Here is a 24,684-nt window from a genome sequence, read left to right as displayed (position 1 = left end):
GTTATTAGTTTTAACCAGAAATGTTCCGCTGAGCCAATAAACTCAATTTCATGGGTGGCCTTATACTTGTGTTACGCACTGTATTTGTGGTGAGAAATGAAAGTTTATGGATATTGGAATAGACGAGGCTGGAAATAGGGAAGGGACATCGGGACAAACAAGAAAAGCAAGAAAGGTAAGAGCTGGAAACTCGGAGATCGCCCAGACTGGAAACATGGACACCATGGAGACACAGACAGACCCCAACGTCTAGACTATCCCCTCGGGCATCTACTGGAAAATCAGGCATCTACTCGAAAAACATGTGAAAAATGGGACGCTTCACCTGTCAATCTATTTGTCTGAATCCTCTCATCTCTATCTCTTAACACCATGGTAACTGATTCAAGCCATCGACTCTCTCTCTCTCTCTCTTGAGAGCTCACAAGATTTGAGAGGGGATGAATAAATGACAGGGTTGGAAAAAAGATTTGTGCATACTAGAAGCTAAACTTTTAGTATAGAAGTGAGAGGATAATTTTTGGAAAAGGGAACGGGGACTTGAAGTTTGAAGAATTATTTGGAACGAGTTGAAGGATAAAGAATTGAAGGAGATGAGTACAGTAATGCATGCTACGTTAGTTTGAAGTACCGTTACAGTAACCCAGAACTTTGAGACTACATATTTACGAAAACTTGCGTACCGAATAGAACTACCGTAACTCCATTGAATAGGCGATTGCTATGGAAAGTCAAACATGCGAGAAAGGCCAAATTGAGATCAATTTTTAATTGAGTTCTCATGGAAAATATTTGTTCTGCAATTTACACTTAGAGAGTGGAGACGCAGAGATAAATTGGAGTAAAAAAAATTCCTAACTTTCATATGCTGACCTAGAAAGGTCTTGCTTTGCAAAAAGTACGAAAATAAAACAAATTTTCTTGGAAAACATTTCTTATAAATGTCATGTTTTACTTAAGTTTTCTTCTTCTCATTTATTTCTTCTCTCACCATCTGAGTCTCTCTAATTGGCATACTATCTCTCAATGTTTCTCAGCTCACTGAAAAAGAGCAGATCTAAAAAAATGTTGGTGCTCAGCAGAGAGAAAGAGAATTCAACTCGCCAATTATTACACCCGCGGCCCTGCTGGAGGAGAGAGATCCAGTCAACACACAAGCAAGCACAACAAGAAATTGGGATGCTTTTACTTCATTATTTTTTATTTTGAAAAGATAAGAGAGATAGGGATGGTGGAGAGACGCAGAGTGATTTGGGAGAGATGGAACGCCGAGCGAAGCGTTGATATCTAGTTGAACGCTGAGCGTTGCGAGATATTGGAGACGTAGACACTCAAAGAACATCAAAAATAAACTTGAAAAAAATGAAAATGACACCTGTTCGAACCCGAGGGAAGACGCACTTTTTGAGTGATTGTTGATGAAGAAGAGAGGGGGTTTTTGGGGTGTACTCGTCTAGAAAATCACGTTTTTTGAAAGGAAACGAAGGACATTGGGACGGAGGAATCTTGTGATGATATTTTGTTGAAAATGATGAATCCTCTTGGTTTTTCTCTTTTTTTTTGCAGAAATGAAAACTGAAAACAAGGTTGAGAATGGACACGTGCTGGAAATCTGAACGGATTGGAATAGTGAGAGAGATTCAGATTTAGAGAAAGAGAGACGATTGAAATTTGAGATAGGAAGAAGAAGATTGGTGGGAGGAGACAAATTAGAAGATAGGAAAGAAGGTGTTTACTAAAAATAGGGATAGGAATGTGTTATTTTTGAATTTTATGGACGGGAAGAATCGGAAGATCAAGTGAGAGGATAACGGGCTAGACTACTGTAGGATAACCCCGGTTTTAGCTGAAATTGTTGAAATATCGTGTTTATTTTTCTCTAGGGACTACTTTTCAAGAACTGAAAGTGTAAACGAGGAATCTGAAAACAAAAACAAGAGAAAAATAGACGTCGGGAATCAAGGCAATTTTCAGTTCCTGATGGTAGTTTTCTCTATTTAAATAATATTTCAGATGACATAACTCTTAAACTAAAAGCCACTAAGATTCCTCAGAAAACCATCAAAATCGAGGAAGATTGTTGTTAAACAAAGAATCAAGCAAAGTTTTTGTTTTCCTCCAAAAATATATGAATCACTAACGGGAAGAAACGTCAAAAGAGAATGAGAATACTTCTCTCATATAAACATTATTCTGGTTCCTACTGCCTTTAATCTTTTTTCTCTACTCTAAAAAGTGGGAAACAGCTCCAAAAAAGAAGAAGATGAAGCTGGTGGCCCACTCTTCTCCATCACCAGAAACACTCTTCCTCTGATAATCTGTGTGATGAAAAAAAGAGAAAAAGAATGGGGCAAAAAAGTAGGGAGAACTAGAAAATGAGAGAATTTCTTTCGTTTTTCTCCCTTCAACTTTTCCATCTCTTCCTCTCTTTCTCCCCTTCCACAACCACCCCTTCCCGCCACCACAAACATGCTCATGGTTGACCAAAGAGCGGTGAGATTATCTGAGTTTCTCTCTTTTCTACAGTCTCTCGTGTTGTGTCTCTGCGTCTCTCGGGAGCCAGTACTGTCTCTTCTGAGAAGGAGAAGGAGAAGCTGCTGCATTTGGAGTGAAAACTCTGGAAAAAAGGAGAAGAGGAAATGGAGGAGCACACAGACCCATATTTCACCTTTTTTGAAAATATGAGGGGAAGATGGGATTGTGGAGAAGAGAAGGCTGAAAATAGGGGTGCGAAAGATTAGGGAAACTGAAAGAAATCAAATAGGTTACGGTAACTTTCGGAAAATCTTTTCGGGGTTGCGACTATTTTATGCATTCAGAAAATCATTGAAACCAAGAATTCTTACGATTCCTCAAAATAATTGTTTCTCTTGGAGCATCGGTATGTCCAGATGTCCGGCCACATTGAAAATTCATGGTGTGTATTTCAAAAGTTCAGATGTTCGTTCGCTTTTGTCTTTGCAAACTTTCAAAATAGCGAGAAACTCTCAAGTTATGTACAATCAGGTACAACTTGATCGATTTCCAGAACTCTAATAATCGTTCTTCAGTTTTTCCTTCCGAAAAGATGCTCCCTTCTTTCTGCAATCTCAGTATTTATTTCCATTTTCATCAGAATCCCTACGTCCTTTCTCAACAAACAGATTCTCTTCGTGATCTTTTTCAGTATTAGTAATCTTCTGAAAACACGGCAGAAGCTAGACTAGACGTGTACATTTTCTCATGCACTTTTCGCTACAGAAGACAGGATTATGCAATTTTATAGTGTTACAGTAGAATTGATAACATTTTAAGAAGAAGAAGAAGGCTCAAGAGTTCAAATAAATTGTTGAAAATCTTAAAATTCTGGAATCAGAAAACTCTAAATTTACCAAGAAATTTGAAATCGCACGAAAAAATGTTGAGCAGAATTACTGATACATAAAACGACAAGATATGGATACTGTAGTTAATTCGGGATCCTCATTTGGAGTTATTTCAAACGACGTCGGCAAATGGGCCATTTAAATGTTTGGATTGGCAGATGCTGATGATGTTCTCGATACACTTCTTTGTGTTTGCATCAAGTTTTGTATATTTTCGGTATGAAACGTGTATAATAACAGAATCCAAGTTAATGGGAAGTAGTAGTTGTTGAGAACAGACTTATACAGTGTCGCGGCAAAAAATGATTGGTTGAAAACTAGGACTTTGAAGGGATTGTCTAGAATTCTTCACTCTAGAGCCAATTGATCTCAGCTGTCATGTAATTGCAAAAGTTCTCTTTTAGCTTCTTCACTCGTGCAGAATGATTCTGAACTAATAAGTTTCTCTTGCTGGTTCATACGTCGTTCTGAAGAATGTACATTACAGGTTAAGATGACCTTCCTGAGAGCTCCCGGAATCAAACATTTGTTATAAGCATATTCAGTGCTGAATCTCGTTGAGAAAATTTCTCTTCGTGATCTTTTTCAGTATTAGTAATCTTCTGAAAACACGGCAGAAGCTAGACGAGACGTGTACATTCTCTCATGCACTTTTCGCTACAGAAGACAGGATTATGCAATTTTATAGTGTTACAGTAGAATTGATAACATTTTAAGAAGAAGAAGAAGGCTCAAGAGTTCAAATAAATGGTTGAAAATGTTAGAATTCTGGAATCAGAAAACTCTAAATTTCGGTTTATTTCTATATTTACCAGGAATTTCGAGATCGCACGAAAAAATTGATCAGAATTACTCATAAAACGACAGGATTTCAGACACTTCTCATGAAAATACATGTGGCTCGTAATATGTTTGAGTATGTCTGTCTACGTGGTATTCCAGATGTCCATATGTTTGTCTGGATATCCGTATGTCCAAAAGATCAGCTATTTCTGGATGTACGATAGTATGAGGAGACGGCCGGATATTGACTTAAAAAGCAAAAAAAAAGGAAAATCACGTATCCTGATTTATTCCGGAAATGCAAAAAATGCACAAACTTGAAACTTGAGACGATTGCCCTTTTCGCCCAAAATTGCTACTTTTTTCGGCGAAAAAAGAGAAGGGAAAAGGAACCGGATGTGGTCAAAGAACATGGATTTCCTCTCTTTTTTCGGATTTCTCACTGGATTGTTGGGAGTGACCAATAATTGAAACCCGGGAAATGCTGTTGTGGTTTCAGAATGATATGGGGTAATGAAAGTCTGTAAGATACGATTTATTGAAAATGGAAGTACTTTAAATTTATTTCACTTCCTCAAGAGCTGAAAGATGCCAGAACGTTTTGCATTCCGTTTCTTTATAACTTAAATAATCTCTCTTGACAAAAATGATTCCACGAAGAAAATAATCACTCCATTTTAATATTATCTTACACGTCAAGGGGCTGTTCAAAATATCACTACCATCGTCCCGTTATTCTAGCCAGACCAAAAATATCAAAACACAAAAAACGAAAAGAATATGGAACCCAAAAATGCAGATGAGTGAATCGTCTTGTTTTTAAAACAAATAATATTTTTGTGTGTTGCAGAATATAGAACACTGTCTTCTTGGTTTCAGATCAATATTTTGAAAGATTATATCAATCAAGGGAATTTTCAATGTTCATATGTCAGTTGATCAGTAGTTTTCCATACAGTGGTTGCTGTATACATTTAGATCAAAATATATATCATGTCTCAGATCACAGGTCACTCTCAACCAAATTAACCCATTTCCCGTTTCCAAAAATTCTCTTCGTCAATTCCTACATCACCCGGAATATTCCTTTCAACCTCCATTTTGCTTCCTGAAAAGAGATTCTAACGAACTGGAACGGGGTGTGTTGAGTATCCAGAATATCTTTAACTAAGCCCCGCCCATTTCTCAATCCAGGATCTAGTATAAAAGAAGATGTTCCAGATTTAGAATTCATTCATCATTTTACTTTTTTCCTGGTCAGAATCCTCTGGTCAAAATCTGGATGACTCTTTTTTATTCATCCACAAATCAGACTAACTACACACCCTCTCTCCTCCGCATCTAGCGTCTTTTGTACTTCTTCAATTACTTCCGAATCACAAAACCTTGTCTAGTTTTGAGGAAAACGAGTACGTCATCTGAGACTCCAGATTCATCAGAAAATAGACAAAATTCACGTCGTCTTCATATGAACGAAAAGTTGAAACCATTCAGGTAAACAAGATGTGTACGCCTACTTTTTTTGATGGCGTCAACTTTTGGCCTGTCGACAAAATGATTTTAGATCTCTCTGATAAGGTGAATGGAGTTGAATGTCAACAATGAGATCTCACGGTTTGGGGTCTATGAGTCATTGAATTCCGTAGTCCGAGCACAATCTAGATTACTGTAGCGTTTGCCTGATATGACGATTTCTAGAATCCGCTTCAGGTGCAAAGTCTCAAAAGTTGTACACGCTAATAGATTATCAGAGTAATAGACTATCCGATGCCCTCACTCGGACTTCAGTATTTTTAATAGTCTCTAGTCCTCAAATCCTAGCCCATTTTCTCCCGTTCCAAATAAAATCTCTACCATCCACTTTCGTGCCCATCATTCTCGCTCCACTGCACTCTCATCTATTTCTGTTTGCACGCCTGCAATTTTCCACTTTTTTCTAGAGTTTCTGATCACTTTTTCAACACTTTTTATCGCTGTTTGAATCCAACTTCCTGTTTTTTCACTACACAGTTTTCCGCTCTGATTACCTATCTCATAAACATGTTAGAGGCGTGAAAAGTTCATGAAAGCGTAAAATGATAGGAATGTTTCGAATCTGAGAAATTCTTAAATTTCAGAGAATCTCAACATTCCATCGTGAATCGTAGTGATGTCGTCAACGAACACAACCTTGGATCACAGTACTGATGATGTTATTGCCGGAGCAACTATTTCTGTGGTAAGTCTGTCTGTCTGTATGTTTGTCCATCTCTTCCTAAAAATTCTGTACCTCTGTTTGTCCATTGTCTTCATTTCCCAATTTCCAGGTTCTAACCATTGGCTTCATCCTAATTGTTACCGTACTCATTGGCTGCCACCGTATTCCTGCGATGCGTGGATCCTTCGGAATCCTCACCGCGAATCAGAACTTTTCTCAACTAATCGCTTGTGTCTCCACTTTTGTTTTCTATACCTTTGGACTTGCTTTGTAAGTTTCCAGAAGGCAGCAATCATACAAGTTTCACTTTCAGCGATTTCACAGTCTTGGTTGATAATTCCAGCTACTTTGGAAACTGTTCAGCTCTGATTCTCAGCGTGATCACTACAAACTTCTTACTGATATCCTTGAACAGGACATGTGCTATATGTTTCCCTATCTATTATAAGCTGTTCTTCAGGTAAGACATGAAAGTAGTTTCATAGAGTATGAAGTGAAATGTTTTCAGTCATAACATGGTGTTGCTTCTTGTGGCGATCTGTTGGATCATTCCAGGCGGTATTTCGTTTTACTACATTTTTGGATGTAAGTTTCTGATGAAATTTTGAAAACGAACATAATCACATTTTTCATTTCCAGTAAATTGCCGACTCTCCTACACTCATTTCGGATGGCTCTTCACCTCTGACCTCACTATTGAAACCTGTGGGCCAAAGTTCAGAAGCTTTCTCCTATCATCCCAATCCGCCCTCTCATTCATGATTCTAGCTGCCGATATCGCAACATTGGCTCTTCTTATAATGAAGCGGAACGGTTTGGGTTCAATGAGTAAAGAAGCGAAACGAACGGAGAAGAACTTTGCTCTTCAAGTTTTGCTACAAGGAGTTGTGTTCAATTTACACACAATTTGGATATCAAATGCATTTAAATGGCTGCCCGGGGACTCTACCGAATGGAAATTGTTCTTTACTTCCACTTTCTCTTCCAACCTACTCATGATTTTTGATCCGTAAGTTAGAAAATCTTTGATAGTACTATGCATTCAATCATTTCCAGAGCCGTCATTATAATCTTCAACCGCGAATTCCGTAACTGGGTGTTCAACGCCCGCTCCACCGTATTCGTCGCAACAATCAGTGCTTCTGCAGGTGCACGTAGTCCAAACGCATCACCAAAACCCATAAATTCGTTCATGGTTGTTAGTTCAGTATCAAGATAATCTCTTTATTTTATTATTGTAATGTATAAAAACGTATAATTTATTGCTTTAGGAAAGCTTATAATAAAGTGTTCAATTCTAGTTCAGAGCACATGTAAAAATTCTCTACAGTAGCCGAACATCCTAATTGAATAAAAAATAAAGCTCTTGAAAATACCCTTAAAAACACATTGAAACCATTTCACCAATCAGAGCTTCCTCAACACCATCGTATACTGAGTCAACCCGAAGATTCCTTTAAAATGTAGACGTGCCGAAGTGAAGTCAAACGCCTTCTCCTCCTCTCCAGAATATGTTCCTAACCACTCAAATCCGTAGAACATCATGGCTAAACGTATTGATCCATAGATGCGATGAGCGTTGAATTGGATAGCGTCCGTTCCAAATGGGACACCGAGGAAGAGAAGTCCTGGAAAAATAGGAAAAATAAATGATGATCTTATCGTGATGAAACGAGAAGAGACAGGATGTTTTCAGTAGGGAGACCGGTTTAGGTGAACAGAAAATAATCAAAGATCTGTTTCTCGGAATGTTTGAGACGAATAAAAATTGAGGAACATGACTAGAAAAAGACTGTGCTTTTCTCACCTCCTTTTTTCAGCATGCACTTGATCTTTAACATCTCTCTCAAATCACCAATTGGATCCATAGGATCTCCGTATCTTCCCAACCCCGAATGCTCAATTGAGGAGAAGGATGCGGCAAAGTCAAAGGTCCCGGCGTAGCTAAAAATAAAAGTTGACAAACACATTTCTTGAGAAGTGGATATATAAGGTACTCACTCTTGCCAATTCCTGACAAATTCTACTGGGAGAATCGACGTTAGCCTGTCCTGATACTCTTGTTGAATAGTCAAGGGATTGTACTCAACTGTCAAAATTTGTTTAGCTCCTGAAATCGTAAATTCATTTTTGCAATTTCAATTTTAGTCTCACCATGTTTCAAAGCCATAACTTCTACCCACGGTTGCATCGATCCGACAATAAAACCTGTCAAATTATCTAATCGATTTTCAGCCATTGCGTGGTACATCGAAACTAAAAACTAGCAAATTCAGGTTTTCGTAGTTGTAAACCACCAACCCGACTCTACTGGATACGCTAGATCAGCTAACTGGGTTTTTGTATATGTCATCAAGTCTGAAATTCTATTCCAGTTCCTTGGTTTGTCACCTCCAACTGCGTTCTTGTCATTGAAGTACCACTAAAACAGATAAGATTATCGAACAAATATGGAAAGAAAATAACGAACAGAATCCAGTGCTGCATATCCATTTAACAAAAACTGCTCCGTCTGTCTGATTGGAATCTCTTTTTGTGGAATATCTGTTTGCGGCTCCTGAGAAATTCGGAGCCATTCAGCAAAAACAAGATCACAAGTCGGCTCATTGAGCATTCGAAGTGTTGGAACGGGGAGGGTCGGCTTAGAAATAGCGTAACCGAATGGTTTATAGACCTCAAATCTTAGAGTGTGCTGTTCGTTTCTCAGTTTGTTTTCTTACCTTCTCATTCAACTCACTCAGCGGGACGTACCCTTTATGAGTTTTCACACTGTACTCATTCAAGTCGGGCTCAGAGAATCCTGGACGAGGATAGTTTTGATAAGTGTATGGGGAGTTGGTACGTTCTTGATATTTTTCGATTCCGCTAGTTTTGAATCTAAATGAAGAAAAATAATTGGAGAAAAACATTTAAGACTTTTATCAAACTCACAGTGTAAACGTGATCAACACCAGAATAATCACTGCGAAAACTGGTATCAATCGAATACAAAACGGTGTTAACCGAGTCGTGTGGTTCATTCTTATCATGTGCATCTGAAAATTTAGGTGACTGAGAGATGGAAAATGAAAAGAAGTTTGAGAGAAATCGTCATACAAAATATGCTTTTTCAAATCATGGAAACATCTCTGAATGACTAAATATTCCCACATATAAAGTCCACCCCTACACATGATGTAACAAAAAAGTGAAACATTTATCTGCTGGATCTACCGTTCTTCCGAAATTAGCAGGCAACGTTCGTGGATGTTTTTTGTCAGTTCTGTCGAGATAAAAATCATATTTTCTGTATATTTCGAAGCATATTTTCCTGTAATTTAAAAACACTTGGCTACACGAACAAGCTTTCTGAATGCATTGAAATTTCGGAATGCATTTGTCCGTTCCTTTTTCTGTCAGGTTAATATGCATATTACAGATTCGGATGCTAGATAACTCGGAATGTCTTTTCGGGCACAAAACGGAAGAATCTTTTCCGGAAGGAAACGAAAGCTGACGAATTCGTATGTCGAATAAATAGGATAAGTATTTAATAGAAATCAGTTTATTTTCAAATCAAGGAAAATATTTCAAAAATTCGTATCACCCCGTCGTAGATTTCGCCCCGTTTCTTGCGATCAGTGATAGTGTTGTTGGTGGTCTCTGAAAGTTAAAATCAGTTTTTCCTCTGTTCGTCCAGATGTCCACAAACCTTCAATTTACAGCAAAACGCATTCTGAACATCTTTATTCAGAGTCAGTAACATTATTGGATTGATAAAAGATAAATTCCCCGATACAGTAGGGTAGTAGAGACGGAACGCACGGACTCGGGTATTCTGAAAACTTTGTTCTGTGTGTCTGGGGGACCTGGATGTCTGCACTTACGTCCTCATCATATGCCAGAATGTATTCACCAATGTAGAAGAAAAATGCAATGAAACAGAATATCACAAGAATGAAAACGTGAAGAGTAAGCCTAGCATCTTTCAGTTTTTTATTGGATGTTTTCCTGAAATTGAGACATTTACAGACTCTCAATTGACTATCAACTTACACTGTGATTTGTGAAACTCCATGATCGACTTTTCTTGCTCTTATCATAACTATAATAATCTGGGAATACATTAATATTACAGATATACAAGCAACCAAATAAGTGGACATTACAGTAATAGAGGTATACTGTAAATGGGTTCTGCTTGCGATTGTTAGTAGGGTTGTCTCATTTTCGAATCGGGTTTCTGTATGAAGAAGGGCAGGAAGGTAGATTAGGAGAGCAAGAAACCAGTGCCCAAGGCCTATGAGAAACGGAGGACAGTGATTCAGTTGCTGGAAAAGTAAAGAAAATTAATCAAACAAAGCCAACTCCCACTTACATAATTGAAAGTTCCGTGTGACTTGCACACTGTCAAATATCTCTGTGTAGTTATCAAAAACACTCCAACCCCTCTCAATGTGAACATGAATGGGCCAGAATTTGTATAAGCCATAGCCGAATAAGGAGATAATGAGTAGATCAAAATGTTGCCGAATGAAAAATAACGTGCAGCTAGGAGAGATGAGTAGATAATTATTGTGCAGATGTCAGCAAGACCCTGAAGGTAGGATGATTGTTTTTTTGTTTCTAGAACATCATACTTGCGATGAACATTTAGGGTTTATAATTTTAGTACTCATAACTAATCCCCAATTCTCCAAAAAAAAATTACACAAAATAAACAATTTTTTTTTGATTTCTGATGACGTAAGGTCCAATTCTGACTAGTTTTCACACGCTTCATAAACTACGAGTACGGAGTTTGTTCTCAAGAAGGAAGATCGGATTGGACTAAAAGTTCAATGAATGATTTCCATTTATTTGAAGCGGAAATTTAATGAAATGGGTCAATTTTGTATTAGTCAGGATTCAGAGAACGTTTGGAAAACTATTGTGTTATAAGAGCACAATGTGAAAAACGTAATTCATGAAATACATCAAAACATTTCTCGAATAGTGATAATCATTTTGCGTTTTTCTGACTTTTTTTCTGGGCATTTTTAATTTTTAGACAAACATTTGGTTTGTTATTAAAACAAGTCCGTTTTTCAGAAATGAAACGTCTAAAATTAGAATTAGACCGAAATCAGCAATCATGATTTTTTGGAAATACGGGTAAATGGACACAATAAGATGGAAAAATATCGGAAAAAGATTAGTTTTACTAGCAGAGCATATTATTTATTAGGTGAACTTCGTCATTATTTTTTCCCTCACTCACCTGTGAAACCATTAATGTATAATACGGACTTTGAAATGTCTTATGCCTCTTCCTAGTCACTACAAAACCCAATAAAATGAATATATAAATAGGAATCAGTATCAATGTTTCAAAAATGAACAGATCCATTTGCCACGTTGGAGTCAACATGTCTCTCGGTGATTTTTGAAGTCGAACTTCTGAAATACCTGCTGAAATTAAGGGGCTGGTAGACATGTCTTATGATAGGAAAATAAATGAAGTATATGAGAGAATTTCTAAAGTAAGAATGCAGACAAGAAAAGAAAAAGGACAGTCAGAAGTCTCTACTGCAAAAGTGTTACTCGAGATTTTTGGAATTTCTTGATGGTGTAAGAAGTATGTCAGCGTCAGAGAGCCGCAAATTCTAGTTGGTTGAACATTGTTCCAAAAACTGAAATTGGACGAACGACTTTTTTGTTTTCTTGTTTCCGTGATTACTCACTGCTTTCAACTTTTCTTATTTAGAATTTTCAGAAGTTTAGTCACTATTCCCATGTGGTCTAATACTATTAGGACAACAGTCTGGAATTCTCTCTGCCATGTCTAGCGTGTTCCATCCGGAATGCTGCTAATGAATGACTGTTTCACGTGTGTGCAACAAGTTTTGAAAGAAATATCAAAAATAATTTATTTTCAAGCGTGAACTTCTCTACATTTGATACTTTTCCACGGGTCCTCTCACTCTTACCCTTCCACGTGGTCACCCTTCTCACCGCCCATCCTTCGAAGAATCCATCTGAACTTCATAAAAAATCAGTTCTCGATTCTTCTCTATTCCTTTTCGAATCGAAAAATTGAGCGCTTGATTGAGAAGATTCGATGTCTCTCACTTTCAAGTAAGTTGCGCCACTTTATTCAGTAAAAAACTTTCTAAATGTACAAATTTTCAGTACATCGTCGTTGAAATGGGCTGCTCCAGAAGGGCAAGCAATTGTCAAGATTACCAACCCGACAACAACTCGTTTCGCCATTAAAATAAAGACGAGTAATGTGGATACTTACAAGTGAGAACTCCAAAAGAAACTATTGAATCTAAATTCTGTTTCATCTTCAGAACGACTCCAAATACCGACTTTATTCATCCAGGTTACACTTTGAACCTTGTTGTTCTTCGCTCGAAATCACCAATGAAGGAGGACAAGTTGGCTATAAATTATATTGAGGTATGATGATACCTGAAACTCTCTGCTTCGAAATATTTCTTTGTGCCGTGTCTCCCAGTTTTTAATTAGCAGACACCTGCCACAATGCGTGGGAAAAAAACTAGCACTAATTGTTGTTTTGACTTTTTCGATTTCAGAAAAGTTATTTAGAACCGTACTTGAGAGCATATGAGGACACTAGTCTCGATAACATTCTATTTTTGTTTCAGAGCGAATCCGGGGAAACCGATGCTGCGGAAGTGTTCAAAAAACCTGGAATTCGTCCGAACGTCTACATGATCACAATGAGATGCGAGGAGACTCCACCGGCTCCTGGAGCTCCGTAGTTGGATCTATGGATCAAATGTTGAAATTCGAATAGCTAAAACGACACAATCAATTAGAAGTAAAAATAAATTAGATTATTATGTATTTGTTGTGTATGGTTTTGAGAGGAAATGGCTCAATTTTTATTGGATTAAGTACAGAAACAGTACAGTATCAAGTTTATTGAAATATTCGCGGAAAGTATTTTCACTTTCTCTGACAGTATAGCTGAAAATAATTGTGTCCACCGTTCTCACTGTCATAGTTTGTCACCTTTATTATTTGTTCAGAATTAAAGTTTTCCTGGAATTCCAAGTATTTATTTTCTATCCTCATTTACCCAAAAAACAACATTTGTTTTTTAGAAATCTGGCACAAATAACTACACAAATAACGCACAAATAACAATCAGTGTCTATTGTCTTGATCTACGCAATTTTTCAAGAATAACAGGTAAAGTGAATTTGATCATGTCTGGGGTCAGTGAGCAGCAAATGGTGAACGAATTCTGTGTTATGGAAAATCTAATATAATTGTTTTTGTTATTTTTTGGAACGTTTTTGTGATAAAAATCTGGAGAATATCAGCGAGAATGGCTCTTTGTTCTGAAAATTTTTGGAATTCGTTCCAGTCACCCATTTCAAATCTTGACCACCATTCAATGGAATTCGCGCTTCTGGATCTCCATCAAAACTTCCAGATCCGTCCCATTTTGCCATTTGACTAAACCATAAACACTTCATTTAGCTTCAATCAATCAATCCCTTTGATGTTTCTCTGAGAAAAAGAGGCGTGGACAAAAATTTGATATCTTCTTCCTACTAATGGAATAGTTCTGTGTGTGTGTCCGTCCGACGCTTCTCCCTCAATAACTTTTTTCTCTCTGAACCGTTTCAAAAGATGTCTGGGTGTATAACCATGAACCTCCGAGCGCTTCACTTTTTTGGACCCCAGGTACCAGATTACTGTAGGATTACTGTAGCTTCCGTAACCCAAAAAATGAAAAAGGGTTCCAAACTGAACGAGGGGAGACCAGACTGGGGTGGTAACAACCTTGACCCCTCAGCATGACCCCCAAAAAAAGTTGGGCCGGTTACTGTAGGATTACGGTAGTTACAGAGTTTTGAACGTTAACAGTCGAATCTGAATACCTTGGAAGGTTCAGATCCCCACTTATCGAGTACGTTGATAAATTTGATAACTCTATATTCCTGTACTTTTCCTTGGGATACTTTGCAGATTTTCCACTGCCATACCCCTAAAGGGGTACTGTAGCTACCGTAACCCAAAAATCGGGAAAGCAGGTGCAAACTGAATATACGGGGCCAATACTTTGGCCGTGACACCCTTGGCAACTTAAGACAATACTCCGAAAAACTTGAGCCAGTTTGGCAGCAACATCCAGAAATTTCCAAAAGTTTTCAGAATGTTCCAGAAACTTCTAGAAACTTCTAAAAACTTCCAGATACATCTGGAAAGTTCTAGAAAGTTTTAGAAATTAAATTTTAGAAAAAAATTGAGGAACCGCCCAGAAAATTCCAGACTGACTTTTCCAGAGCCTTCCAAAAGATTCCAGAAGGTTCGGAATTTACTAGATTTTTCCTGAATTTTCTAGAAACTTCCGGAAACTTCCAAAAATATTTCCAATTCTAGAATGCAGATATTCGGGAATCTTCTAGAATCTTCTAGAAAAACTTTTGAATTTCGGCGGGAATTCAAATAACCCAGAACCTTCTAGAAACTTCTAGAAAAAACTTCGAGTCATCTAAAATCGCGGCGTAGCCGCGAATTTCCTGCTGGTATTGTTCTATTGAGAAAAAACACATTATGATCCTTGGAATGTTCTAGACTTCCTGAGATGACATCTTTTGAATGAGTACTTTTTGAATAGGCCTCTAATTTTTTCCAATGATATTCAGTTTATGATTTCCGGTCTTTCTTCAGTTTTTCTTTTCCTTGAACCTCGAAAATTTCAGATCAGAAGAAAAATGTTGACTCCAACATGGCAAATGGACCTTTTTATTTACCAAACGATCATATTGATTCCAATTTATATATTTATGTTGCTGGATTTCGTGATATCTCGAGGAAAACATAAAACGTTTCAAAGTCCATATTATACTCTGATGGTTTCACAGGTTAGCAGATATTCACTGATTTTCAGTTTCGTATTTCAAAAAATAGTAGCGTATTCAAAATGATCTGTCGTCCAGCTAACATGTGTGAATGCTCATTTTTTCGGTCACTGATTTTGTCTGGAATTGTATACATTTTGATCGAGATCTTCAAATATGCATTTAGTTTGATTTTGATAGAAAAAATTATGAGAAACGTATACTCAAGTGATCCTGTTATGATAGATTTCTAGAAAACACCACTTGAATTAAAATAGTTTTGACAAAAAAACATTTCAGGGCATAGCGGATATTGCCACCATCACTGTATTTTCCTCGTTGGTCCTTGCCAGATATTTTTCATTCGGCAACTTATTCCTCTACTCACTTCGTCCATTCATGCCAATTTTCTATGCAAACAGTGGTCCAATGATGTTCGTCATGAGAATAGTCGGAGTGTTTTTGATCACTACGCAGAGATATCTTACAGTATGCCGATCCCACGGGACACTCAACTTTGTAAGATTTTCTTTTAATTCATCTTTTGATTATCTATTTCCCAGCACCTCAATAACTGCCCACCAATTCTCCTGATTCTACTTCATTGGTTTCTCGGAACCCTGATCTACTTCCCAGCCCTTCTCAATTCAGATGCAACATTCGAAAACGAAATTTCTCTATTCATCATGACAAGTAGTATTCACGCTCAAGTATTTTCTGTCACGGTTACCACGTCATTCTTCACAATTGGATTATCAATAGTTATAATGTATTCAAGAATTGCAGTGGTGATGATGAAAGCAAGAAGAAAAGGGAGAATGAGGTGAGGGTCGGTGCATAATCAAATATCTGTGCAACTTGAGTTTCCAGTAATAAATCATCTACTCGAGTGCAGGATGCCCGACTAACGTTCCATGTTTTCGTGCTTATTGTTTTCTGCATCATTTGTTTTGTGTACTATCTCGGAGAGTTTGTTTTATCTTTTGATCTTGATGTGAGTTTCGAATTGAGAACATTCCAATCATTACCCCTATTTTAAGCGCACTCGTCTAAAAGCCTTCCGCCTCTACTATCCTACAGTTTCTGGAAATTTGTCTTTTATCAATCCCATTATGTTGTTAACGTTCAATCGTGATGTGCAGTGTAGGATTCGGAAGGTTTTCTGTGGTTGTTGCTATTCGGTAGGTTGGAAACAGAGGTTCAATTGGACGGACTGATTTTATTTTCAGAGTCCAAAAGTCACTGTTGCCAGTGTGATTAGGCCAGGAAAATCGGAAACGGGCGGAATGGTATAATGCCTTCGGTTTCTTGGTCTAGAAACAGTTGTAGCTTTTTGCTGGTGTTATCGTTTTGTTCAATAAATTTTATTGTTTATTCCACAGAAAAACATATAACAGTGAAGCTGCCTTCACGGTTGTTCTTCAGAAGTTTTGACACACGCCGTCAACAACAATTAACATATTTCTGCTGGAACTACATACCGTAAATCCTAAAGTATCAGTAGGCGTTGTTGTCTATTGGTCAACTAGCTATTTGCCACTTTTGCACACTCATCTAGTCAATTCATCATTTCATCGTATGATCTTTTTTCAAAATTCATAGACATCGTTTCTGGTGTGAGATTTCAAAGATCTCTGACATATTATTTTCTTTTTTGATACATTAAAATCGTGTTTACTTCTAGAATAACGACTTTTTCGATCTGTCTCCAAAAAGTCAAAAAATCAGAAACTGGACCGTGATATGTCATGGGAAAACTACAAAACTACGAGCTCGTCTGCATTTTATTTACGAAAACAACGTAAGAGTCTACTTGATTTCTATGTTCCTACTTCTGGCGGTCAATCGGTGGGAAAATGATCTACATTTTAAGTTTACCTGTTTCTAGAATGTCACGTACAGAATAGTGTTTGTTACAACAGATTCTCCATATTACAGAGTTCAGAACTTGTGTACTCTCAAACTTTTCCCAAACTTCTTTCTGATTAATTTCCCTTTTTTCTGTCCAGTCTCCACCCAACAAAACCAGACTTCTTCTCATCACATCATGTGTGAAAATAACGAACATTAGACATGCACCGACGAACGACACTAACAAAAATCGGTGGCTCTGATTCACTCAGAAAAATCATAACATTCTTCTTGTTTTTAGTTCGAAACTTTTAAATTTTCGATTATTTTTTTGCGACTTTTAGCTTAAGCAATGTTGACAATTTACTGGCAAATGGATGTGGTGTTCCTGGAGGCATTCACTATATTCCCATTATACGTATCGCTTTTAATTGACATTTGGACAAATCGAAAAAAGCAAAAGTTGTTTCAAAGTCCTTACTATACACTTATTCTATCACAGGTATGTCTTTTTGTTTGTCCAAATGTTCATTTCAATATAGGGGCTCGCTGATATCCTCATCATTCTTACCATCTTCAATCTTCTCGTCGCCAGATATTTTGGTTTCGGGAACATGCTTCTCTACAATATCCAGGATTACGGTGTTGCCTCGTTTCATTCTAACACCGGACCTCTTATGTTCATAGTTCGGATGTTCGGAATTTTTCTGATTACTTCACAGAGATACGTGGCGGTTTGTTGGCATGGAAGTCGATTGAATGTGGTGAGATCCTATTCTTTCGCGAGAATGTCTTAACTCAATAAAATCAGGATTGATTTCAGTTTATCGATAGATTGCATCCTCTGATTCTTGTCGCTATCCATTACATATTTCCATGTGTCATCTATATTCCCGCCTTTATTGTCAGCAGTGCTAAATTTCAAGACACCGAAAGATTATTCATTATCAACACACCCACACATTTACAAGTGAGTCCGTGTACACTGAAATAACAAAACAAACATTTTCAGACTTTTTCTATAATTGTGGTTTCTTCCTTTCTGGTTGCTTCTGTACTCGTGGTTTTTATGTATCTTTCAATTTTAAGAGTATTATTTATTACAAGAAAAAATGGGAAAAACTCAATGGGACAATGTGTTTTGTGAGTTTTCTTTTTCATCAGCAACTCATTTCTAATATCTCTAGAAGTTACAGCCGTCAACAAGCTCTCCGTTATCGAGAAATCCGTTTGGCTGCTCACGTCTTCTTATTGTCAGTAATGTCTGCAACTATTTTTATATACTATTGGATTGAGTTCTCAATGGCTGGGAACCCAGATGTAAGTAGTGAACTTTTGTAGAGTCGGATTAGTCCCAGTAAGCTGAGTTATCATTTAAATATTTACAGGACTCTGGCCGGAAAGCTCTCCGTGTGTACTATCCCATTTTATCTTCAAACTTCTCGTATATCAATCCATTGACTTTATTTGCTCTCAATAAAGATATCCAGAAAATGATCAAAGCTCAGTTCTGTCGAATCGTTTCGGTAAGCGTGAAAGAAAGATAACAACTTTTAACTAATCGGAAAACTTCAGTTTCACACTCCCAAAGTTATGGTATCACATGGAATTATAAAGAATGGATCAAGAAGTGATATGACATAATACTATTCCTCATTTATTCTTTAAAAAATTAGCGACGATAACCATGAACATCGAGAGCAAACAATCAATTGGAGCGGATCTGCTAGTGTATCCTCCTGAATAATTCTTTTCATATTTCACAACAATTCACAAAAAATATAACTTACTGCAATTCCCTCCATTATATGTCACATTTGTCCCTGTATGATATTGGAATTTCATACAAGATTTTACAGAATCGAAAATATAGTTATCCTCAATAACAGCTCTAGAGAACCCCCTGCATATACTTCCCTAAAAACAGTTAGAATTTGAAAATCAAAAAGCATAAAACACCAACATTCATTTTTGGCAGTTCCGCATTTTTCATGTTAGTGTTATTGATGATTCGAATAAGAGGGCGAGACTCTGAAATAATAAAGTTTGTGTTAATCTGCTTACAAGTCGAAGACAGTATGAGGAGTCTTCCAGACTCACCATTCAAATTTGCCATTTTATAGAGATTCCCTAGAAACTTCAAGTCGTCCAAGTCAGTGTTTTGAATGGTTAGAGTTCCAAAGATGATATTTACCGTTTTCAGTTTTTCGGTCTGTTTCTCTTCCCCTTTTCCAACTAACACATCTCCAAACAAATAAATACAGCTTGATTCTAATGAGGTCATATTTTCAAATCGACAAGTTTTCTGTTTGATTTCGGATACTTCAAAGTCGCAAACTCTAGCATGAAGAAAAAGGAAAATTGCATTTGAATCTAGAAATAAAAGAATTTCTTGCAATGTTAAACAGAAGTCTGGATGAAGGTTTTCAAAGTTGATAGTTGGAGAAGGGTAAAAGTCAATCGTCTGAAAATTTGTACACGCCTACAATTAAACTCACAGACACTCACTTTCAACGACTTCAATCCCAGTCGTGTCATCTCTGGGTTGTTATGAATATTAATATTGATTCCTTGCATTTTTTCATAAGTTGGAGATTCAATAAGTTCCACATTCTCCAAAAATGATAAGTTTCTCAATTGTGTGTCAGTTATTTCTATCGCCCCTGACAGAATTTTAAGATTTGACAGATTTTCGATAAAAGGTGGAATCGAAGCATTTGAAAGTTTTAAGCCATTGATAAGGACTGTGCAAGAGTTGTAGAAGTTCGGGTCGATAACATTGGACTTGTCACTAGGACACCCTAAAAAGTTTAGATAGTCTATTTGGTTTTGGTAACGCATAGTCACCCCAATCTCCTCCATAAAATGTGATATTTGGAAGATATTTTATGTCGAACAGCTGAAAGTAATCCACATTTTCAACCTTGACTAACTCTGGATGGTTGTCATGTACGAGTGCATATAGTTCACCTCTAGTGATTATGCTCTGAAAATTCAGATTTGATTTAAAACAGAAGACAATTTACTACCTTCAAGTTCGACAAGTGAGCGTTTTTTAGGTTTTTGTTAGAGACGATTTCAATGACTGGGAGAGATTCTGTAATAGTAAATGAACGATATTGTGTCCTGATATCAGCATAACCATACCGTCCAGCAAACCGATATATTCTAAAGTTGACAAGAAATTTAAATCTTCGAAATCACTATTTTTCACAATCAATCTTCCAAAAACATGAGATATTTTCTTTAGTTTTGCCACGTGTTTCTTATCTCCCGGTCCAATTTTCAAGTCGCCCAAAATATAAACGCAATCGTCCCCCAATTCGCTGATTTTTCCAGAGAAATGGCATAGTTTGATTTCATTCAAATCTCCAGTTTCTTCACAATATTTCGCATGAAGATTCATGAAACAAACATTAGATTCCAGAAAAGTTACAATCTCTCGGATAGTCAGACAAAAATCAGAATGGAGATTTTGGATATTCGCAATGCGGTATCCTTCTCTAGTGTTTGTCAGCTCCTGAAATTTTAGACAGTTGGACTTTCAAACATTCATGCACACTTCCTTACCTTTAAATTAGGAATTAAAAGTCTTGTCATGTTCGGATTATCGTGAATATCAAGCACGACTTTCATAGAGTACTCGAAATTATCAACCCTGATGAATTCCAAATTTTCGAAGAACGAAAGATTCTGAAAACTTGTGAACCCAATATCCACATCTCCATTTATAACTGTGATATTTGATAACCACTGAAAATCAGTGGAGAGTGAAGCATTAGTTATTTTCAGCCCGCCAAATATAGTCCGGCAATTAGTGAAGAGACTGGAAGTGTTGGTGAAAATCGCACCTCCTTGACAACCTGAAAAATTCTTAAGCTTAAAAATAAGTATTTTCTTATACTAATCAAGATGAAAATCATGCTCACCACAATCTCTCAAGTTCCCAGTGACGCTCATTTCGAGAAAACTAGACAAATGACCGTTGTCACACAACTCTTTTGCATCCAAATTCATGTTATCTTCTAATCGAATATCGCATTTTCCATTACTTCTTCCATCTTGATAATCAATACTCACAAGTGTTTTCGCATCGATGAGTTGCGTATTGTTTTGAATGTAGAAGCCGTCTGAAATTATTTGGATTTATATCTGTGTCGGTAATCTAAAAGTACTTACGTGTTTGACATCCAAATTCAAAAATTTCCTGATTTTTTCCATTTTTGAAAAACGACAAGTTTGTCAACTTGCTGTTCACAATCCGTATACCTCCATTTAACACTTTCATCCGTTTGAAAACTACTTTCAATTGTTTTTCAGATAAATCAGTATTTGAATTGAATTCCAGCAACCCACAAACTTTCTCACAATCCGGAAATAATGCGACGGTGGTTGAATTTATTTGAGAAAATGGAAAAATACACCCGAAATCTGAAATCTATTTGAATAATGTTTGACTAATGAATTTATTATTTTACCGCATTTATGGTATTTTATGATCCTCCTAATATCTGCTGAAAAATAGGAATATCCAGAAACCATAATCGAAAAATAAATTATTACGAAATAAATCATTGATAGGTGAAAGATAAAATATAAAACTAAGTGAGTCTTGTGGTATATCATATTGAAAACAAAGTATAATTATACACTTTGGTTTGAAAAACTCGAGACGTTGTTTGCCATTGAAGTTCTGATGTATGTTACATTTTTCCTGTTTCCTTTATTTTTGATAATCCGCTCCGATTTTTTAGAAGATCTGGATAAAGTAATAAAACACTATTCATGTGGTAATCATGAACTCTGAAAATGTAACTATTTCTAAATTTATTTCAGATTCAAAATGCACTTTCAATCAGTCGGAAATCAATTCTCAAACTGCGAAATTCTTCCCGAAATGCTCGGAAGTTTGTGGAATTCTCTCGATAAACCAAAATACAGATTTGTCTGAAATTCAGCTGACGAAACTTTTTGAACAAATGCATACATTATTTGGGGGAATAAATATAATTGATTCCGAACTAAAAACACTTTCGATTTTCAATATTGACAACGAGTATGGAGAATTCAATTTCTTTTGCGAAACTTGTAAGTGTATCTGTGCGTCCGGATGTCTTCAACAAGATTTCAGATGGATTTTTCATTAGAGATAACATAAGACTAGCCAATCTAGATGCTCTTTTTTATTTCTACATGTGGGGAGATGACGATTACAATGAATGTGAGTTGCGGATAGAGAATAATCAAGTGTTATATGCATACTCACTGAAAAACAATCCCTACAAGAAAACGTATCTGGATGTGAGAACCTCTGGAAACTTTAGAGAGTGTGGTAATTGACATTGGTATATTTGTTATCAACTATTTCGTTCAGGTTGTCGAGGCGATGATCTCTTTACCGGTTCCCTTGATTCCTATAAAACTTGCGAATTTCTTTTCGGGGGTCTTCATTTCTCCAGCACTCCAGACTCATCAATTCTCTCTGCTCTGTCAAGAATTCGAACTGTTAAAGGACGTTTCATAATTGAGAATACGGATCTGAAGGATTTATCATTTTTTGGAATATTTTATAGATTTGAAATTAAAAATATTGGATTAAAAGACGAAGTGTTTATCAATATCCGAAACAACACAAAAATGACAGGACTTGGAATGAACAGCTTCCGGAGTAATGGGGTAACTTATTCGACAGAAGCTTGAAATTTAATAATTGTTTTCAGGAATTTCAATATGATTGGGAGAACAATCGACTCGTAAACTTGGAAAACTTGCACCCCGATTTCTGTCTGACGATCCACGAAATGGAAGTTTTTTTGAAATACAATGTATTTTTCGTGAACATTCATGCAAAATACTGCAAAGAAATTGAGTATTTCGAGATTTTAAAGGTGTGCACCTTTTATAATATGAGCAGTTTGGATGGAGATTGTGATTATGTTCTTGGTGATTTGAACATAGGATCAGAAGATGAGAAATATGTGATAAAGTTGGGTAGAGTCACTCATATATTTGGCAGTTTGAAGATAAAGAATACAACATTCAAGGATTTGAGTTTTCTATCTGGATTGAAGTATATTGCATCGCTGGATGGTAAGGATAAATCCAATCAGGTATTTACATGGATGACTGCTCTTTTTCCAGAATCCCTACAGGCAATTCAACTGATATCCAATAAAGAACTGCGAAAAGCTTCTCTGCCAAGTGTTGAAGTTAGTTCGGAACCAAACTTTTAGAATACAATCTGTTAACATTTTCAGAACATTATAACAAGAAGAAAACAGTTTGTTCTTATTGAAGACAACCATCCCAAACTATTCAATTCTTCGCAGTTCTACAAAATGTTCAATCCGACATTTGAAGCAAGATCCAAATATTTGAGTGCGAAATATCATTTATGAAATTAAACGTTTCTCTCAGTTGTCTTGATGAAATGTATGTGTGTAGGCGACTGAAATATGTTATTTATCTGATATCATGTTAAACTTTAATAATGCAGATTGCAACCCTTTATTATCTTTGATCTATTATCACATGCAGTTTGAAACCGAAAACATAGCAATATGATATAATCGCTTCTCATAACTCACAATATCTCCCAATGTTCAAAATCTCTACTACTACTGTTATTCCATCGGGACCCACTACGGAACGATGGTATGGTCGGGACTTTCTGGACTACTATTACTATTATGATGGAGGTCCTTTTCCAAATTGGGAAGTCGATACCGATTTGGTTTTTGAGAAGAGAACTCAGGAGTTGATAGTTGAAAAATCGAAAGATGTTGATTATGGAGCATCTTTTGTTGGATTTTTTCTTAATTTAATTCATTTATTGATTCTGACAAGAAAGGAGTTAAGAAATAATGTGGTCTTCATAATCATGATTGGTATTTGTATATGTGATTTATTGGTTTCTTCGTGCAATATAATTCACAAAACTTATGAGAAAGTTGACAGCAGCACGTGTGGAACAAATGAGCAATGGTGGTTCGTTTTTATTGAGTTGATAGCTCTGGCAGTTCAAAAATTCGGAAGGTTGAACTCTGCAATTCTTGCATTGACAATGGCTGGAATCCGAGCTGTCACTGTAATGTTTCCTATGAATAAAGTATCTGATAGTCTCATGAAACCATCCTACGGGTTGAGAATTAGTATATTTGAATCGCTAGTTTGTGTTATTTGGTATATTTTGTCATATTCGAGTTACATTATTTACAAGGGAACTGGTTTTAGAGAAGGAAGAGAGTTCGTGTGGGAAGAGTTAGTTTCTTTTCTATATGTTCTCCATGTTTTCAATTTTAACTGTTTTCAGCTCTTGTTATTTTGCAGCAGATAAGGGAAATGGTCTGAATGACTACATAGAAGGAATTTTCGTTTTCTTACTGACTGCAGTCTATCTCATCACTACTGCAACACTTCTGATCACACTGAAACTTGCTCAGAAATCAAGAAAAAATTTGAAGAGTGACAAGTTGGTTTCACTGTAAAAAAATGAGTATTTTTACAAATATTTCAGAGGAAATAGCACAAGTCTATTGGTTACTATAATGGCTGTCTCCTTTCTCATCTCTGAAATAATTTATAGTTTTGTGTTTGTTGTCGGAAGTACGGACATGAAAAGATGGTCCCTCGTCATTGAGTCAGT

The 24,684-nt window shown here is 36.6% G+C and overlaps 8 protein-coding genes across 8 annotated transcripts; 5 read left to right on the top strand and 3 right to left on the bottom strand.

The window, feature by feature from the left end:
* Positions 1 to 6,297: 6,297 nt before the first annotated feature.
* Positions 6,298 to 7,564, top strand: GCK72_019695 (uncharacterized protein; the record flags this gene model as incomplete). Its single annotated transcript, XM_003095620.2, has 6 exons — positions 6,298 to 6,366; positions 6,455 to 6,615; positions 6,659 to 6,805; positions 6,854 to 6,930; positions 6,985 to 7,354; positions 7,402 to 7,564. The coding sequence occupies 6 exons, from the start codon at positions 6,298 to 6,300 to the stop codon at positions 7,562 to 7,564; spliced, it is 987 nt and encodes a 328-aa protein (XP_003095668.2).
* Positions 7,565 to 7,752: 188 nt separating this feature from the next.
* On the bottom strand, positions 7,753 to 9,380 carry GCK72_019694 (uncharacterized protein; the record flags this gene model as incomplete). Its single annotated transcript, XM_053733166.1, has 8 exons — positions 7,753 to 7,973; positions 8,153 to 8,289; positions 8,347 to 8,455; positions 8,500 to 8,601; positions 8,647 to 8,767; positions 8,816 to 9,019; positions 9,066 to 9,222; positions 9,277 to 9,380. 8 exons carry the CDS (start codon positions 9,378 to 9,380, stop codon positions 7,753 to 7,755), a joined length of 1,155 nt encoding a protein of 384 aa, XP_053582079.1.
* A 547-nt stretch (positions 9,381 to 9,927) lies between these two features.
* Positions 9,928 to 10,427, bottom strand: GCK72_019693 (uncharacterized protein; the record flags this gene model as incomplete). The annotated part of the gene is made up of 4 exons (XM_003095631.2): positions 9,928 to 9,987; positions 10,037 to 10,162; positions 10,212 to 10,335; positions 10,381 to 10,427. 4 exons carry the CDS (start codon positions 10,425 to 10,427, stop codon positions 9,928 to 9,930), a joined length of 357 nt encoding a protein of 118 aa, XP_003095679.2.
* A 1,997-nt stretch (positions 10,428 to 12,424) lies between these two features.
* Positions 12,425 to 13,094, top strand: GCK72_019692 (uncharacterized protein; the record flags this gene model as incomplete). Its single annotated transcript, XM_003095649.2, has 4 exons — positions 12,425 to 12,441; positions 12,496 to 12,609; positions 12,660 to 12,768; positions 12,978 to 13,094. 4 exons carry the CDS (start codon positions 12,425 to 12,427, stop codon positions 13,092 to 13,094), a joined length of 357 nt encoding a protein of 118 aa, XP_003095697.2.
* Positions 13,095 to 15,062: 1,968 nt separating this feature from the next.
* Positions 15,063 to 16,483, top strand: GCK72_019691 (uncharacterized protein; the record flags this gene model as incomplete). The annotated part of the gene is made up of 6 exons (XM_003095605.2): positions 15,063 to 15,212; positions 15,489 to 15,707; positions 15,752 to 16,011; positions 16,059 to 16,182; positions 16,229 to 16,369; positions 16,418 to 16,483. 6 exons carry the CDS (start codon positions 15,063 to 15,065, stop codon positions 16,481 to 16,483), a joined length of 960 nt encoding a protein of 319 aa, XP_003095653.2.
* Positions 16,484 to 17,391: 908 nt separating this feature from the next.
* Positions 17,392 to 18,683, top strand: GCK72_019690 (uncharacterized protein; the record flags this gene model as incomplete). The annotated part of the gene is made up of 7 exons (XM_053733165.1): positions 17,392 to 17,457; positions 17,582 to 17,803; positions 17,863 to 18,009; positions 18,052 to 18,182; positions 18,236 to 18,359; positions 18,428 to 18,565; positions 18,615 to 18,683. The coding sequence occupies 7 exons, from the start codon at positions 17,392 to 17,394 to the stop codon at positions 18,681 to 18,683; spliced, it is 897 nt and encodes a 298-aa protein (XP_053582078.1).
* A 9-nt stretch (positions 18,684 to 18,692) lies between these two features.
* GCK72_019689 (uncharacterized protein) lies at positions 18,693 to 21,327 on the bottom strand (the record flags this gene model as incomplete). The annotated part of the gene is made up of 11 exons (XM_053733164.1): positions 18,693 to 18,778; positions 18,830 to 18,956; positions 19,003 to 19,070; positions 19,140 to 19,503; positions 19,548 to 19,840; positions 19,887 to 20,025; positions 20,069 to 20,136; positions 20,187 to 20,559; positions 20,610 to 20,902; positions 20,969 to 21,169; positions 21,219 to 21,327. The coding sequence occupies 11 exons, from the start codon at positions 21,325 to 21,327 to the stop codon at positions 18,693 to 18,695; spliced, it is 2,121 nt and encodes a 706-aa protein (XP_053582077.1).
* A 2,310-nt stretch (positions 21,328 to 23,637) lies between these two features.
* On the top strand, positions 23,638 to 24,526 carry GCK72_019688 (uncharacterized protein; the record flags this gene model as incomplete). The annotated part of the gene is made up of 2 exons (XM_003095634.2): positions 23,638 to 24,299; positions 24,352 to 24,526. The coding sequence occupies 2 exons, from the start codon at positions 23,638 to 23,640 to the stop codon at positions 24,524 to 24,526; spliced, it is 837 nt and encodes a 278-aa protein (XP_003095682.2).
* Positions 24,527 to 24,684: the final 158 nt, after the last annotated feature.

Source organism: Caenorhabditis remanei, chromosome V (assembly GCF_010183535.1).
Source record: "Caenorhabditis remanei strain PX506 chromosome V, whole genome shotgun sequence".
NCBI classification, from domain to species: domain Eukaryota; kingdom Metazoa; phylum Nematoda; class Chromadorea; order Rhabditida; family Rhabditidae; genus Caenorhabditis; species Caenorhabditis remanei.
Note: the sequence above shows the minus strand (reverse complement) of the source record. Positions and strands in the feature narration are given on the sequence as shown.